The sequence below is a fragment of the Python bivittatus genome, unplaced genomic scaffold (assembly GCF_059951505.1).
Source record: "Python bivittatus isolate LINGU-HERP-01145 unplaced genomic scaffold, Pbiv_v1 ctg000980_np1212, whole genome shotgun sequence".
In the NCBI taxonomy this organism is placed as follows: domain Eukaryota; kingdom Metazoa; phylum Chordata; class Lepidosauria; order Squamata; family Pythonidae; genus Python; species Python bivittatus.
In genome coordinates this window covers 34,082,675-34,100,250 of record NW_028277125.1, presented here as the reverse complement: position 1 = coordinate 34,100,250, position 17,576 = coordinate 34,082,675, and the positions used below count along the sequence as shown (strand labels likewise).

Here is a 17,576-nt window from a genome sequence, read left to right as displayed (position 1 = left end):
CCAGCAGCTCAGGCAGGCAGGCTACCACACAGCAGGGAGGCTGGTACAATAGCAGAACTCCCAACTGTTCACGGGTGCCCAACCTAATAAACAGTGTCTCACAGCCAGAAACTTGTGGAGCAATGCCCCTGAAGGCCACTAGAGATTCCCAGATCACAACAGCCACCCATCCTCCCCTGTTAGTTTGAAGGTGAAAGAGCAGTAAAACAGTAAGAATCCTTAAAAATACCTGAATAGATTTTTTTAATTTTTATTTTTTAAAGGCAAACTGCAAATAAATGAAATCTTCTCAAGGTACAGTATATGTTAAACTAAGAAGAAGACAGAAATATTGTTTTCTTAATAGGCTGAGAAAGTAACTTTGAGGGCTCTGTCATGTCCACTTAAGAAAAGGAAATTCTACAACATCCCCCAAAATTCCAATTTCTCCAGCTAACAAAATGCACTGTTGGGTAGAGCTTTTGAAAGCCATGCATAATCTGATCAATGCTGAAAGGTTCTACAAATATTTTTAAAATTGGTCTTGGCATCTTTGATACCCAACAATCACTTGACCTGACAGTACATACAACCACTAGCTTCCAAAGCAGACAATTCAAATATGAACTACTGAGTTGGTAACTAAGGATAGATAAATCATATGGGCATTTTAAGTAAGTTGGGCTTCTCCTACATTTTGAGGTCCAGCTCCTCAAAAAATAACTTTTTTATTGTTCTTTATTTAATGCAATAGAACAGCATCACTCTCCTTTACTGAATAGGTTTCAGAGACTGAAAGATGGATTGTTTTCCTTAGCCAGATGAATTCAGACCTTCAGTCTTGTTCAGAAGGAATCAGATCCTTAACATAAGCTCAGAACAGCTTAACCTTCTTTTCAAGGCAAGTTAAAGAATATCTGAAGTCATACTTTATAAATTTGGCAAAAGCTGTCAAATGGGCCATTCTCTGTCTTCCAAGGCATTCCAGGACAGATACTATGTGACTGAACGTTAGCTTTCCATTGTCAATATCTTGATTTTATGATTATTGGATAGATTTTTTTTACATTTTATGTTTGCCTCTAGTGCAGCTTAAGAGGCAAGGTTTCTCTTGGTTATTACAATGTTTGTTTAGCTTTCAAATTTTGATGCAGTTATAACCTTCTAATTTCATGGCACAATCCACAAGGACTATACATTCTCTCTGTCTCCTTTTACTGGTTTTTTATTGAGGACCATGGAATGGAAGAAAAATATGATTGTACATTATAATGTGACTACATTCTATGATCCACAAAACAATTATAATAATATTAATACAAGGTACAAGATATGTGGGAATACTTAACATCAGGTAAACCAATCAATAGCATGCATGGGATTAAATGTAACTTAGGAGTAGTAAATTTGAAATCATTCATTGCTTGCAGGTGGCTGAAGAATAGGGCTGTGCCATGAACTGGATCCAAAGAGAAAAGGTGATTCAGAAAGAGCATTTGTACAAGCTCCAAATCACCATTTCCCCTTAGAATGTAGATCAATGTACACCTCTGCTGAAGAACATCTGTCCTGGCTTGACTATGTAATACTAGTTTAAATGTTCGTTTAAAGTACCCTCAGGAAAGAGTGAGCACAACTAGGAGAAATGCACATAGCTAAGAAACAGAAAACAAACATTGCTGTTATCTATATTATTTTAGAGGCTTTCCAGAAAGATATTATTCGAGGAAACTGCCTCTTCCCAATTATGTCAACCCATCTCATTAGGTCCAGGAGGAGAGGCATGGTCCAGGTGTTATGGGTGCCATCTGGTGGAACACAGGAAGAGAGCATTTTCTGTTACGGTGCCTGCCCTCTGGAACATCATCCCCTGTCAGGCCTAGCCCAAAGAACTCCTGGAGACCATGCAGGTTCAATCAGCAAGGTTTATTTGCCAGCACCTGTTTACAGAAATCTTCTCAGACTGACCAGCAGTTCCCAGGCACAAGTCTCTACTATCTTCTGGAATGTTTAGGGATGCGCCAGCTTTCTCCGCTTATCTCCAGAGCATTGCTCTGGAGACGAGAGCACCGTTTTCACCCCCCTTCCTCCATTCCAGTCCATCACATTCCCCCCAGCTATTAGATTGGCCCCAGGCCTGCTGGCCTTCTGTAAGGCCTTAAAGATATGGTTGTGTCACCAAGCTTGGGGATCTGGATGTGCAGCACAGCCCGTGCAATGGTTGTACTGATTTGCTGTTGGTTTGTTTTTTTACTTCAGCTGCCAATTATGTATTATGTATCTTTCTATAGTTATGTTTAATGGTGTTTTTAACTGTTGCTAGCCACCCAAAGTCATGAATTTGAGATGGGAGGCCATATAAATTGAAACAATCAATACGCCACCCATCCAATGTACATATAGTCCCTGTACACACAGTTGTACATACAAACTCCCACACAGTTTGAGCCAATTTAAATGTTTAATTTCGGTCTTATTGTGTTATTACAGTGACAGTCTCTGCCTCAATCTATGCACATTCATTAAAACATGAAAAAAGAACTCTGCACACAGGGCTTTTCCATTGGGAATCCCAAATGCTTGGGATAGCGCTCTGCATTGAGGATGAAGACATTCATGACATTATTTTCACCCTCCCACCTCTGCCCTTCCATGCATTCACACTTGAACACTAAAAGCTCAGTTATAGCTGCTTCCCTTGAGGCATTATTATCCTAATTTTGACCATCAGCTCTAGCTTCCAAAAGGTTGAATGTCTAACTTCAGCTATGCATATCTGTTAAAAGTAACAGGCTTTCATCACTTACACAAGGAGTGCTACTTAAGTTACAGCATAAACAAACCTGTAACTGACGAACCAACTGATGACTTAGCTGCTTCTTCTTTGTGCCAAGTGTTTTCTCCAGGCAGTTTTCTGATATTGTGTGATTTAAGTAGCTCTTTGTAATGGTGCCTGTATAAAACAAAGGTCTCAGTATAAGGTAATTCTCTCAGGGATACATTTTGTGATTATCTTCCATTGGCAGTTTCTAAAATTCAATCAGCTTGTTGTGTACTTCAGGTCAGAGCTTAATGAGAGGGTTGGAGAGTTGCCAGATTAATTCAGTGCATTGAAAGATGTGTGTCCACAGCACTTCATATTCTTGCCCAATTGGAACATCTATTGACTGTACATTTGTTATTTATATACTCTCCTAGGAGATATATGACATAAAATAGTATTTTTGTTGGATCTCTTCTTTACAAAATAAAATAAAAATAAATTTCATGTATTATTAAATAATTGCTAATAATTGCTTATAATTTAAAACAAGGTGCCAAACATCTGCTGGCTCATGTCAAGCTTTGTATGGAATGTTGACCCAAAAGTGGGAGAGAGTTTCAGAAGTTCTAAGGGTTGCCTTAAGTTCCCCCACTCCCCAAAATGCAACAACTAAAAAGTAATATTTCTGTTCCCATCTACCCTGGGAAGAATGAGGCCCTTAGGTGCAGAAGGGAAACGTTTTGCACCTCTGATCTCATAATGCTTTCAACGTTATTGTAACATTAGTGTGTTTTAATTTATTTAATTTATACCCCAACACTCTACTCTGATTTCTCACAAATTTAAAAACAAAATAGAGTATCATAAGTGAACCCACAAATTAAAATTAACACTTCCATAGGTACTAAAATCTGTTAATAATTAAAACCTTGGCAAAAGAGATGCAGCCACTGATTTTTTACTTTTTAAAAAAATGTTGAGAGAATGGGAAACAAATGTAATACCTGAGGGACTGTATTCCACAGCCTGGGAGCAATGGAGGAGAAGGCTTTCAAACTTATTTCCCCTAAAGTGGAAATAACGAATTACCTGCAACTGGAGTCCTTTAAGTGATCAACTATGAACATACAAAGATGGATCATGTATCTGAACAGAGCCCATTCATAATATTCTAGAGTTTACAGAATTCTTGGTAGGAGCCCCTGCATCCCTCCCCCCATTCTTACCATGTATGACTAACTGCAACTCACACTAAACATCTTCAATTTCTGAGACTGACACAGTGTAATCAAGAAGAAACGGTCACATAAAACCAAGTGAGGGCAGACTGTGTGAATTCTCAAATGATCACTCCAGTTCCAATCATGGTCTTTGGGTGAGTAGCTAGCTTATTACCTGGAACAGCGTCTGGTAGTCCTAAGGTGACAGAGAAAGGTCTGGTTTTCCAAAGTTTGCATCTCACCGAGAATGGAAGTCCAGTCAAGAGTATTTCAAAGAAGTATAGAGTAAGGCCCAAGTAGCTGCACAGCACTGCTTTGATAAATCTAATTCCACAAAGGAAGACTGCAGATGTTGTCATTCTCATAGAATGAGTGCAAATCCAGTGGAAGCTTTATTGTTTGGCCTACTCATAAAAAAGGCTTGATGGTTGCGATTGTCCACTGGAGAGAGAGAGAGACCCAGCTTTTTAGAGAGGCCTTAGATAGCCAAAAATAGATGCTAGTCCCTTTGGAATGGTTTGGTTAAAGTAAAGTATTTGCTTAAAGTAAAAGGCAAGGTCTCTAGCAGCATACAAGTTTAATACATTATTATTATTATTACTATTATTATTCTGATAGAGAATGAAACAATCACTTTATTGGTATGGAGAAATTAGGGGAAAAAAAGTCCTCTCTTACTTTCCTGCTTGACAAGCTGATACCACAACTGCTAGAAAAGCCATGTTCCATCATAGGAGATGGATAGAAATGGTAGCCAGGACTCAAAAGTTGTTTTCATTAACAGGGAGAGAAAAAGAAAGATTTCATGAAGAGATCAGCAGGTATCCTAGCAGATAAAGACGCAGAAGGATTTTCATTAGCAAGAGATTAGAAAAACTGGCACAGGATTTTCACTTAGGATGTAAAAAAAGCTCTTGTGAACAGCCTCTAGAAAGTCTAAAGGATCTCATCTACCTTGGCTCTGAGGAGAGGAAAGACTGAATCCCTCAATACAGATAGTCCTTGCTTAACAACCATTTAACAATGGTTCAAAGTTATGATGGCCTCAGAAAAAGCACTTTACAAACTGTACTCTTATGACTATTGCAAACCATCGCACCAACTCTGCAGTCACATGATTGTGATTTGTGACCTTTTTTACAATGGTTGTTAAGCGAATCACATGGTCATGAAACAAATTCCAAGAAAAAATGTCCATTGAAGAAGCTGGATTCACTTAACGACCATGTGATTTGCTTAATGACCATGTGATTTGTTTAATGACCACTGATTCACTTAACGGCTATTGTAAAAATGGTTATAAAATCAGGTCTGATCACATGGTAACTTGCTTAACAACCACCCTGGTTAACAACCAATTTTCCAGTCCCTATTATGGTTAAGTGAGGACTACCCATATGTGAAAAGGAGCAAACCAAGGTGCAGGTGGTCCCTGATGGATGATGAGCAGATTGGGATGGTTTAGGAGATGGAGACAGTTCCAGCAAGCAAGATGCAACAGAAGAGTGAACTGTTGTTGACGTCACTACAGTGCTGTGAGGATATTGTTATGGAATTTCACAAGAACTCTAGTTAAAGGGGAATTAATAGAAAAAGATGAACAAGAAGTTCATTCCTCAAGAAAAGGAAGGCACTGCTTAGTGACTGAAGTTTTATTCAGATATTAGATACTAACAGTTTTTCCAAAATGCAAACGGATGCACGTTAAGAATTCCCCCAGCAGAATTTGAGGAGGATTGGTATCCCCAACTGTGACTGGGCAACTGAATGTGGCTGAATCGTTCAGAGAGAATGTTGTCATTCCCAGGCATATGAACTGTTAAGATAAATATGGAGCATAGGACATACCAGTGACATATATGTAGAACAAAAAAACTAAAAGCAGAATGGACCTTGTACCATCTTGTTTATGTATCAAATAATCATAGCATTGTTTGTACAGTGTGGATAGTATGAGAAAACCCTTACAGTCTTGGAGAACTTTTCATAAGGTGGACTCAAGAGATAGTTCTCTTGGGAGCATTGCTTTTTGCCCTATACACTTGATAATCTGCACAGAAAGAAGACAAGACTACTCACAGTTGACCCAGAGCCAAGGACATGTTAAAAGAGAAGCACCTGAGATGTGGTGAGAATGCTCAGAACAAGATGGTGCAATTAAGAATTAGTCATTCAGATAAGGAAACAGTATAATACCAAGGAGGCAAAGGAACACCACAACAGATATCTGCACTTAACAAAATTTCTAGTGCCTATCTTGAGACCAAATTGTAAAACAAATGGTAAATGGAACCATTTACTATAAAGCAAAGCAAAGATCAGGGTGGTAGGGTACCATGGTTATATGAAGGTAGGCATCTTGTGAACCAATATATGCAAATTGTAGCCTTTGCTACAGAAGAGGAAACACACCAGAAACCAAGATTATCCTGAAGCTAAAGAGCTCAAAGAAGTCATTAAGGTGATAAAAGATTTAGTATAAGTCTGAGACTGCCATCTTTTTTCAGAATGATGAAATACGTTGAAAATAAATTGAAATTATAGTGCTCCAAAGGAATATGCTCAATTGACCCTTTTTTTTTATTAAGAGGAGAATGCTTGGTGTAATTCCAGAAGTACCCTATAATCCACCAATGATTCAGCATGAGGCTAACCTAGAATTAATGTGGAAATCCTAGGAAACAATGCGCAAAACCCACAGGTCACTTTACAGATGTCTAGTGGTTCGGAAGAATTGTAGTGGTTAAAATGAATATTTTACCAAGAGTAAATTTTCTATTTCAAATGATTTCAGTTGCTATTGAGAATAAATTATTAAACAACTGGCATAGATAAGTAATGAATTACATATGGTCTAACAAAAGACAAAGGATTACATTCAAAATTTGCAATTCAAAAGAATGAGGTGGCCTAGTAGCTCCAAACTTCAGATTGAGATATATTTGGGTTGATATATGTAGAAATAAACAATTTTTAGAGACTATCTAATATGAATGCCTGGGATAATACAGAAAAAGAATAAGTCCAGACTCCCCTCTTGCTTTCTTACGATCTATTTTTATGTTCAAGAAAATACTAAAAATGTGTTCAAGAGAGAGACATTCATCTGTTTAGATTACAAGGTTTTTTTATTAATAGGACAAAATTAAAATCCCTCGTGTCTTTTGTTACCCAGTTCTCTCTCACGCTCAGTTGGTTCCAATACTCTCAAATAAGTGCAGCAATAAGAGAATTTTTATTATTTATTTATTTATTTATATATCACACTTATATAGCCATACAAAGTGACTCTGGGCAGTGTACAACAATTAAATAAAACAAATAGGTAAAAATAATCATTATAAAAGATAAAAAAGTGATTATTAAAATGCAACATCAAAAAGTTTAAAAATTTTAAAATATACAAACCCCATGGAGAGAGAGAAGTATTCCCCCTTTAGGGAAACTAGGGGGAATACTGAGGAATTTGACTGAATTTGAAATCTTATAATCCATGATACTGTACATTTGCTGGACACAATTTAGATTCAGAACCTGAATGCAAAATTTCAATACTGTTAAACAGATGGAACAGTGGAAATTTCAATTAATAAATAATATTAAATTCACCTCAAACATTATACTTAGAATTAGTATAAGATGTTTTATCACTGGTATATTACTCCAGTCATGATTGCCAAAATAAGTGGCTTATTTTCCTCAAAATGCTGGAAATGCAATGAACAGATTGGATCTTTTTTCCATATGTGGTGGCAATGTTGCAAAGCTCAAAAATATTGGAAATTAATTCATCATAGAATGGAACAAATCTTAAAAGTCATAATTCCATCTCAACCAGATATATTTTTATTAAATTTCACCAAACCACATATAGTATTTCTTCAAAATACACTGAACTAGCATTGCATAACAGGTACAAGGATTTTATATGTTTTTTTATTGGAAAAGATCTGTGACCTCCTCTATGGAATAATGGTTAATTAAACTGAGAGTATATGTTTTGATGTCTTGAATAACTTCATATCTAAAAAGTAAATTGATGTACAATTTAATCTTATTTGGAAACCATTTCTGGATTACATGGAAGTTCACTGCATCCCACATTTGAATTCTCTATACATTATTTACTGTATGTATTCTCTTAGTGTATTGTTTACTATTTACTTTTTTGCCTTATTGAGTTTAACTTTGTTAATCAGCTATTTTTATAATTCAGTGGAGACATTTCTTGATCAGAAAGAGGGTATGAAATGATTAATAGTACTCTAAGTTGTTAATGTGTACTAGAATATTTGTGTGTGTTTAATCCTTGTACACCACCCAGAATCACTTGTGTTAAATGGGCAGCCATATCAATAACATCAATGAATAAGTCACATGATATATTTGATCTGCTGGTTAACTGCAATTTGCTGGATATCCACCCATACTTTATTGTTTACATTGTTTTTTGTGGGGGGATAGTCAGTCCAGAGGAACTGATAGGAATGGAGACAAATTGGTCAGAACTTTTCAAAGGCCTTGGCCATTTATTAAGCAACTTCCCTTGTGCTGACAGTGGTATGACAGAGGGCAATGGATTTCCTGCATGAAAATCAAGTCATTTTCCCCCAAGCAAACATACATTACAGTACTAGGAAAAAAATAACAAGGATCGTTAGCCAAGTAGAAAAATCCTTCCTTGGTCATCAGAGTATAAATTATATATAAAATTGACCTACACACTTGTTTATAGAAATTTAAACTGAAGAAAATTCTCAGAGAATACTCAGAATCCTGCATTTTCACTAATCAAATGAGTTCCAGCACAATCCTCTGTTTTGGGACCTAGATATGATAGCAACACATTACCATTCCCAGGCATACTCTTGGGTCAAAGGAAATGTCATCATATTCAGCCCTGGAAAGAATAAGAAATCAGAAAAAAATGTCTGACTGGAAGATGAGGAGGAGGAGAAAAAGGGAGTGTTAAAGGCTATTAGTCTACCTTATTCTTTTCCTCTGTGTATGAGAGGACTCTTACAACCTGTTTTGCTTCTAAGTGAAGCAAAGTTTGCTGTTTACTAAAATATTTGACTAAACTCTACTATCAGTGGCAGTCTGTATCAAGAATATTACCGTAGTACTATGAGAGTCTCGGTCCAATGACTTTGCTCACTCTCCCAAGGATCCACTCTGATCCAGTCAGATGTCTCAACTGCAAGCTGAACCATTGCTATCCGATGTTTTGCTGCTACCAATCCTTGCTTCCCATAATTGTCGCTAACTGGTGAAATTATACCTTCTACCACATGATACTTTCCTTGGTAGGGAAAAAACAAAACAAAACAAACAATTCAATGTTTTATATATTTTTTGTAATAATGATAAATGAGAAACTGAGAAATTCTTCATCGCGTAAACAATAAAAACAACTGTTCCTTCTTTTCTGCAATTAAACTGTTGAATGTTCTATTACTGAAACATTAACTTCATTAGACATTACTAAAAAGAAAAGCAGATAAGCATAAAGTGCTCTGCAAATAGAAACATTTTTCATCTATAATGTATAGGATTAGAAAGACTGAAGATTGGGTTAATGAATTTTTAATTCAAATATCTACCAGAACTTCAAGAACAGCTTCAAGATAGCCTAGCTGATGTATGCTTTAACTGACCACTATTTGCTTCTTGGTATAATGCATTCTAATTAAAAAAAAATCTTATACTAATTATAAAGCAAGAGTGCCATGTGTTTTAAATGTTTTCCGCAAGTATTCATAAAAGTGTTAGCCAAAGCAAAGAAAATAGTTATCACAGACTTTTAGATCAAGTGTGAAGAGCTACAGGGGACTACATTTAATTAATATTTTGTGCTGCCAGCTCTTCATCTATATGAATGACCATGTTAATTAAAAGGTGAAGTAAAGTGTCTCCAAGAATGTACTGAAATATAATTAATTAACGTCTATTTCAAAGCAGATGATAAAGTCCACAGTTCAGATGAATAAAAGTCAATGTGGGGTTTAAGAACACTTTTTTCCTAGAAATTATAAAATTGGATAAAGAGCAAAGCACACAGGAAAGCAAAACTGCATGAAATAAAATTCCCACCTGTTTCCCCAAATTGCACTGAATGAACATTTCAAGCTAGATAAATCAAATGCATAAAATAAATATCAGATTTAGACCCACTTTTCTTCCATGAGTTCAAAGCAGTGGATCCAGTATTTCCACAACAACTGTGATATTGTTCAGGTCAGAATGATTGCCCCAAATTTACCACTTACAGAGGGGTTTTTTTTTGGAGGACTTGCAAAGCATTTCAATACACATTCGTACAAATGTACCATCTCACTGAATCATCAGAGTAGCTGCAGCTTTTGTGACGTTCACACAGCTGCTTTGAAAGCTGTCCCTGTCTGGGCTCTTTTAACGATTCAGAGCCTTTGTTCACATTTAACACACATGGCAAAATATGTTTTGAATGCTTTGCATAGCCTTATTACTTAACATTGGTCTATCTAGCTTAGTACTATGATTGGATGAGAGCTGTAGCACCACCTGTTACTAAAGATGTTTTTCAGAGAAAATACTATGTAATCTGGGGCTTTAAAAATGCAAAACCTATTACTGAATTTATAAGTTTATTTATACATTTATATACTGTCTTTCCACCAAGTCACTGAAGTTGTACAATATAAAATACAGGTAGTCTTTGTTTAACTACCACTCGTTCAGTGACTTTTGAACTTATGGCGGCACTGAATAAGTGGTAGTTATGACCAGAGTTTGTACTTACGGCTGGTGCAGTATCCCTGTAGACACATGATTGCGATTTGTGACCTTCCCTGCCAGTTTCCCACAAGCAGAGTCAATGGGGAAACCAGCAGGAAGTCAGAAGTTATGGTAACATGAAATCTTTACTTAAGGACTGTGCAGTCCTCACTTAATGATGGCAACTGGGACTGCTGGAACTGCTGTCACTAAGCAATATAGTCATGTGGTTTTTCAACTTATGACTGCATTGCTTAACGGCTGAGTTTCTGGTCCCAATTACCATCAGTAAGTGAGGACTAATTGTACTGAAATTTTAGAACAGATTTTTCTCATCTTAATTAAAATTCTTTCTAGGAATGGATGATACCAGTTCACTAGCATGGGCTTCTATTCTATTCTGCTGCCTTTCATTTGGACACAGAAGTCCTAAATTAACAAGGGAAGAAAAAAAAGCTCTCCCAAAGGGCTGATATTCCTTCAGTAGTGATAGCATGGGCTTCTTGACCTGTTTAATGAATGGCTATACTTGTAAATATTGAGGAACCTAGCAAAGAGAAAGCAAAAAAATTGTTAAATAAACTATGCCTGGTTCAAGGGGCAAACTAAGTAAAGAAGTGAGAAGAACATATTGCAGTAGTAATAGGAGATAATTAAGTAGCTATTAGAATTATAATCCAGGAGTTTTACATAAAAGGCCAAGAAGGATTTGCACAGTAGAGGAATGGGCAATGCAAATTTCATTTTAGAAGTCTCACTGAGTTCAATCAAAGGTAAAACTTAAGAAAGTGAGTCCCAGACTGCAGCATAAATGTTTGATTTATATGCCACTCATTTTGCAAAGCAATTTGAGCTAGCTAAGCAATAAAAAAACCACCATGATAACAAAGATAATAAAAGCGCATGAAATAACAAAAATAATAAAAGCACACGAAAACAGAAGCAAAGGGAAAATGGCACTTAAGGGCAAGCCCATCAGATCAAAATCACACAACTCGCCAGTTCAACTACCTCTAAACCCCATGCCTTAAGGACATGCCTTAAGGACAGAAGGCCAGCAGGGCTGGGGCCAATCTAATCTCTGGTGGAATAGTCTTCCAAAGGGCAGGTGCTACAACAGAGAAGGCATACTTCTTGAGTCCCACTAGATGACACTCTTCAACCAATGGGACCTGCAGCATGGCAGATCTAATGGAATTGGTAGAAACAATTGGGGAGAGATGGTCCCTCAAATATCCCAGTCCCATGCCATGAATGGCTTTACAGGCAGCAACCAGCATTTGGATTGCATCTAGAAAACTATTGTGAGCCAATGCAGCTTGTGAAGCAAAAGTGTAACATGGGTATACTGAGACACACCCATAATTTCTTGTACCACTGCATTTTAGATTAATTGCAACTTTCAGATGTTCTTCAAAGGCAGTCCCATGTACAGCATATTGCAATAATCCACTTGGAAGCATGAGTGTCTGTGTGCAGTGCCCCCTGACCCAGGAAGGGGTGAAATTGGTGTACAATATAAAGTTTGTGAAAGCCCTCCTGGCCACCTGTTCCTTGAACAGGAGGTGCAAATCCAGGAGGATTCCCAAATTGCATGCCAGTTCTATTTGGAATAGTGCTACCTCATCCAGAACTAAAGATGGAAAATCATTGGATCCAGAAGACCTAAAACCCAAAGCTGCTCAGTCTTGCTAGGGTTGAACTGAGCCCTGCTATTCCCCATCCAGACACCCACCACCTCCAGACACTGAGACGGGATACACAATGAAACAAAGAAGCATACTATTGAAGCTTTAGATACAATTTTTTGAGAACTACCTTCCATTATTATGCAGTTTTGTTTGTTTAATAAAGAGTAGAACTAAGAGTAGAAACACAACATAAAGGGTTTTCAATTTATTTTATGTTTACAGAAGCCTCTACATTTCAGAAGTTTGAAGATGATACTGTTGCAGGACTAAAGAGGATTATTAAAAATAAAACTCTAACCTTTTCTTTAGATTACACAGAAATATTTTACCATGCAATATTTAATTTTCCCAAGTTTCATTCTGTAATGGGAAATCAAAATTAAACTCATGCCAGCAATTGCTATGACATTAATAAAATCTGACACTAACCTGGCACCTGGGATCAGGCATTTTCCTCCTTCAGTTACTTAGCTGCTGATTTAAATAGGATGTAAATCCTTGAGAAAAAGAGGAAGAGAAGAATAGATAGAATACATAGAACACACCCTTCCTGTTACCTGCAATCTCAAAAGACGTTCAGCATCTGTTATGAGGATTAAAGGGCAATTTCTCATATGGCTGCTATCAGGACTACATCTTGCTGCTGGAAAAGCCTTTCATGTCTATCTAGTGACAGTATATATCATTGTAATTAAAAAACTTTTTATCACAATACAAATGTGTAAAAAAAATAATTACACAAAGAACAAAAAGGTAAGAATCTAAATGTTTCTTGGAGAGCCTGGAATAGCATTTTTTTTCCAATATCACCAAACGTTGATTTGAGCATTCCCAAATAAGGTCTTGCAACAGTCTGTCTGTCCTCTCCGTCTGTCCTGTCTGGCTGTCTGTCTGGTGGATGTTACATTGCTAATCGCTGCCTGAGAATATTAATGTATCTAGAAGTGCTCTTTTATATATATGGCATTCTAAGGTCTGTCATTCAAGCGCTAGCTAAATCCATTCTTGTGTCTCTATATTAGATGCTTTAAGATTACTCTTCATCAATTGAATTAGAGAGGAAGGCAGTGATGTAATAATGAAATACATAGATGTACAGCTTTGAAATTTTAAAAAATCTTCAGTGTGAACAAGATCTTGGATAGTATAATCTGAAAAATGTTACATTGCAAATGCTACATCCAAAAACAAAATTTAATGTGTAACTATATAATATTAAAGAAAAACTAACAGCAAATAGTTTCATATGGCAAGAATGTATTACAATATAGATTATGTGTTTAACAATTCTGATGAGTTTTTATTTTGAAGTTTGCCAGATGAATGAAGTATTAAATGCTGTGGCATATTTGGATAATCATTTATTCCTTCCAAAACAGTGAGGATATTGAAGCAGAGTTTTTTTTTCTTTTTAAATATAATGTGGTCAGATCAAGACTTTCAGCCTCACCTAGGACTTGCTGATCAAACAAAGCAGCTCTTAGCAAGAGCTGCATCCATACATCCATATCTTTATTATGGCCACTGACCAGAAGACAACAATCAGCAGCGGATGGAACAAAATAAAACAATTCATGACTAGTTCATTAGTTTTGAAGATAGTGTATCAAAATCTGGCCATGTTCATAAAGATGGAATCATACTGGTCTGATAATAACAACTCTACACAGAATAAATCAAGAGTTGCCTGGATACTTCAGGCAATGCGGAAGACCATTGTTAATGGGGTATAGTGGCAATGCGGAAGACCATTGTTATTTCGAGGAGTTTCGGTGACATATTTTGATTTCTCTTGTACATGTTAAGTTCACTTAATGGTCATAATAATGTTTAGCTAGCTTGTTTTTCACTTTTACTTAGAAGTGGGGGGGGAGGGAAACCTTCAGAATTGTTTACATTAAGTACTAGCCTATCTATACAGTTCCAGACTCTTGATTCACATGATCAGCAGGTGCAACATCTAGTCAAGGTCAGATCTTCTTGGTACCATAGAAACAGAGTCATGAGACTGCAGTGTCAGACTTTGATAAAAACCCTGGCATTGCCCCTTGAGTCGTGGATGCAGGCCTTGGTACCAGGAGCTGTGTTACCTAAGCCATCTTGTGGTCTCTCTACTATCATCTTATGGTAGCTCCCCATAGTAGGGGAAGAGCTTTATCATCTTGCTTGGTATGTTATGCTTTTATACTAAGCTTTTGTATTTCAGTTTAATTCTATCTGCTAATTTTGTATCAAATATTCCTGTTTAAATCTGTTTGGTAGAGTTACAATAAAGCTTAAAATCCCCTCACCTGCTGGTGTGTTCATTGTCTCTGGTTCTAAAAGAACCACTTGCCTTGCACCTGGCCAGTGCTTTGACAATTGGCAAAACATGGGGAGTGATGAAATGGACCCTTGCATCCTTATTAAAAATACAATATAATAGCACATGGACTGTGTTTCAACAGACCCTTCTCCACAGGGGCACAACTTAACTTGTATGGAATTTTTTTATATCCACCTTCAAGAACTATCATAGGAAGTACACTAAAGTGTGCTAAAGTTAGTGTCCTCTGGAGTTTTGGAAAAGTGATATGATGTAGTATCTTGCTGGTCTAAAAAAAAGGGCCCAGTCTACTCAGGAGAATGTTCTTGGGAGGGCAGATTTATCCAGCTGGGCTTCCAGATAAGAAAATCTGTTCAACCCCCAGATGTTACGGACAACTGCTGTCAGTGCAGGCTGAAATGAGTTAAGCCAATTCAGCAGCACTAGTAGCCACCTACCAAAACTTGAGCAATAGCAGACCACAACATGAAAGAAATGCTGCAATCTCAGCCAATAGTGCATGTTTTAATGTACACACAGCATTTTAATTTAAATAATTTTTCAGAGCAAGAATTGCATCAAGCTCAGTCAATTCACCTTGGGAATTACATAGCTAGTGAGACCACTAGTTGTCAGTCTATGCTCTTGCTGCCATGCAATGAAGTCTGATAAGCGGTGCTCATTGCCATTCTTGCTGTTGGATATTAAATAATTAAATTAAAGGGCATATGCTGCAAATTCAGAATTGGACAGCACAATATACTGCATAATATGTGGGCCAGCCAGGAGTCTTAACTAGCTAGTTGGGAACAGAAATAATGGCTTGGGAAGCCAAACTATTCTACACAGCTGATCCAAACTAAAGATTTTTAAAGGGGTCAGTAGCAGAAAAAAAAACAAAAGTAGGCATTGATGGAACACACCTCCTCTGAATGTATGTACGCGGAGGGAGGAGAAAAAATCATTGTGGTAGACCAACAGAAAAGGAAGCTTTGAGAGTAGGTATGACACATTCAAATAGTCTATCTGAAATCAAAGTTTGAAACTTTTAAAAAATGTTAGTGTCCAGAAAAGCAGAAAGAAGAAATAACAGTCACATTTACGCATCTGTCTCAGAATATTAGGTGAGCAACCCTTTAGTCCTGTATTTTCTCCCCAAGTGCATTTTACATTCTTCCCATGATTTCACTCTACAGAGAAAGATTTCATTAAAGGTAAAATATATAGATCATTTCTGACATCTTTAAATCGTAGCAAGCAGTGCAAGATAATAATGTACAGAGAACACGTGAGTGGAGAGCGTTAGCCCTAACAGATTGCAAAAGGATATTTGGCACCATCAGCATAGTACTAAAAGGCACTCATAGAACAACAAATTGAATCACATTATGGCAAAAAAACAAAAACCCTAAGCAAGCATGATAAGGCATGGAAAATAAATAAGGTTTCACAAGATTAATGATAAAATATAATAAGATGCATTATTCACTAATATATAGACTTATCCATTATATTTAAGAAGTGACTTCATAAAATTTGTCCATCCGTATGAATAGGAGAGAACATCATTAACATACATGAATTTGTTCCTTAACAGAAATTAGAGATAATGAAGAAACTACTGTGTTAAATGATAAATATGAAAAAATCCTTCCTCCACCCCATAAAAGTAAATAAAATTCAAAGAAAACTTCAAGAGAGAATATACATGAACTTTACTACTATAAGCACATGTCTTTGCAGGATGAGAGATCCAATAAAACTCAAGACAACCTCATTTCCCTCCTGTTCCATTTACACATGCAGATATAAGAAACAAAAAGGGAATTAGATGGAATGAAATGTCTGTGTGAACCTCATATAGCCCCATCCAACCCTCTGTCTTGCCTCATAAAAATATGAAAAAATGAGTAAGCTTGCTCTGAGTGGAGAGAAAGAGGTTTACTGCAATATACTGTAGTATAGGATTCCATGCTTTGAATAATATATATATATATATTACTGCACAAAAGTTTTAGGCAGGTGTGAAAAAATGCTGTAAAGTAAGAATGCTTTCAAAAATATATATTGTAATTGTTTATGTTTATCAATTTACAAAATGCAAAGTGAGCAAACAGAAGAGAAATCCAAATCAAATCAATATTTGGTGTGACCACCCTTTGCCTTCAAAACAGCATCAAGCCTTCTAGGTATGCTTGCACATGGTTTTTGAAGGAACTTGGCAGGTGGGTTGTTCCAAACATCTTGGAGAACTAACCACAGATCCCTGTGGATGTAGGCTGCCTCAAATCCTTCTGTCTCTTCATGTAATCCCAGACAGACTTGATGATGTTGAGATCAGGGCTCTGCGGGGGCCAAACCATCACTTCCAGGACTGTGGAGTCCTTGGGGTCCTCTGAGCTTGGTTCTTTTCCTGCAAACGTTTCATTACCCGGCTAGGTAACATCTTCAGTGCATCTTCCAGGACTCCTTGTTCTTCTTTACGCTGAAGATAGTTCTTAATGACATTGGCTGTATGTTTGAGGTCGTTGTCCTGCTGCAGAATCAATTTGGGGCAAATCACATGCCTCCCTGATGGTATGGCATGATGGATAAGTATCTGCCTATATTTCTCAGCATTGAGGACACCACTGATCCTGACCAAATCTCCAACTCCATTTGCAGAAATGCAGCCCAAACGTGCAAGGAACCTCCACCATGCTTCACTCTTGCCTGCAGACACTCATTCTTGTACCTCTCTCCAGCCCTTCGGCAAGCAAACTGTCTCCTGCTACAGCCAAATATTTCAAATTTTGACTCATCAGTCCAGAGCACCTGCTGCCATTTTTCTGCACCCCAGTTCCTATGTTTTTGTGCACAGT

General features: G+C 37.0%; 1 protein-coding gene across 1 annotated transcript in view; it reads right to left on the bottom strand.

The window, feature by feature from the left end:
- Nucleotides 1-17,576, bottom strand: part of NMNAT3 (nicotinamide nucleotide adenylyltransferase 3) — a 59,728-nt gene that overhangs the window by 17,780 nt on the left and 24,372 nt on the right. Inside the window, exons 4-5 of the mRNA XM_088131960.1 lie at nucleotides 9,082-9,265; nucleotides 2,823-2,932 (exon numbers count right to left, since the gene is read on the bottom strand). Coding sequence (XP_087988086.1) covers nucleotides 2,823-2,932; nucleotides 9,082-9,265 — 294 coding nt within the window. The remainder of the gene's footprint in view (nucleotides 1-2,822; nucleotides 2,933-9,081; nucleotides 9,266-17,576) is intronic.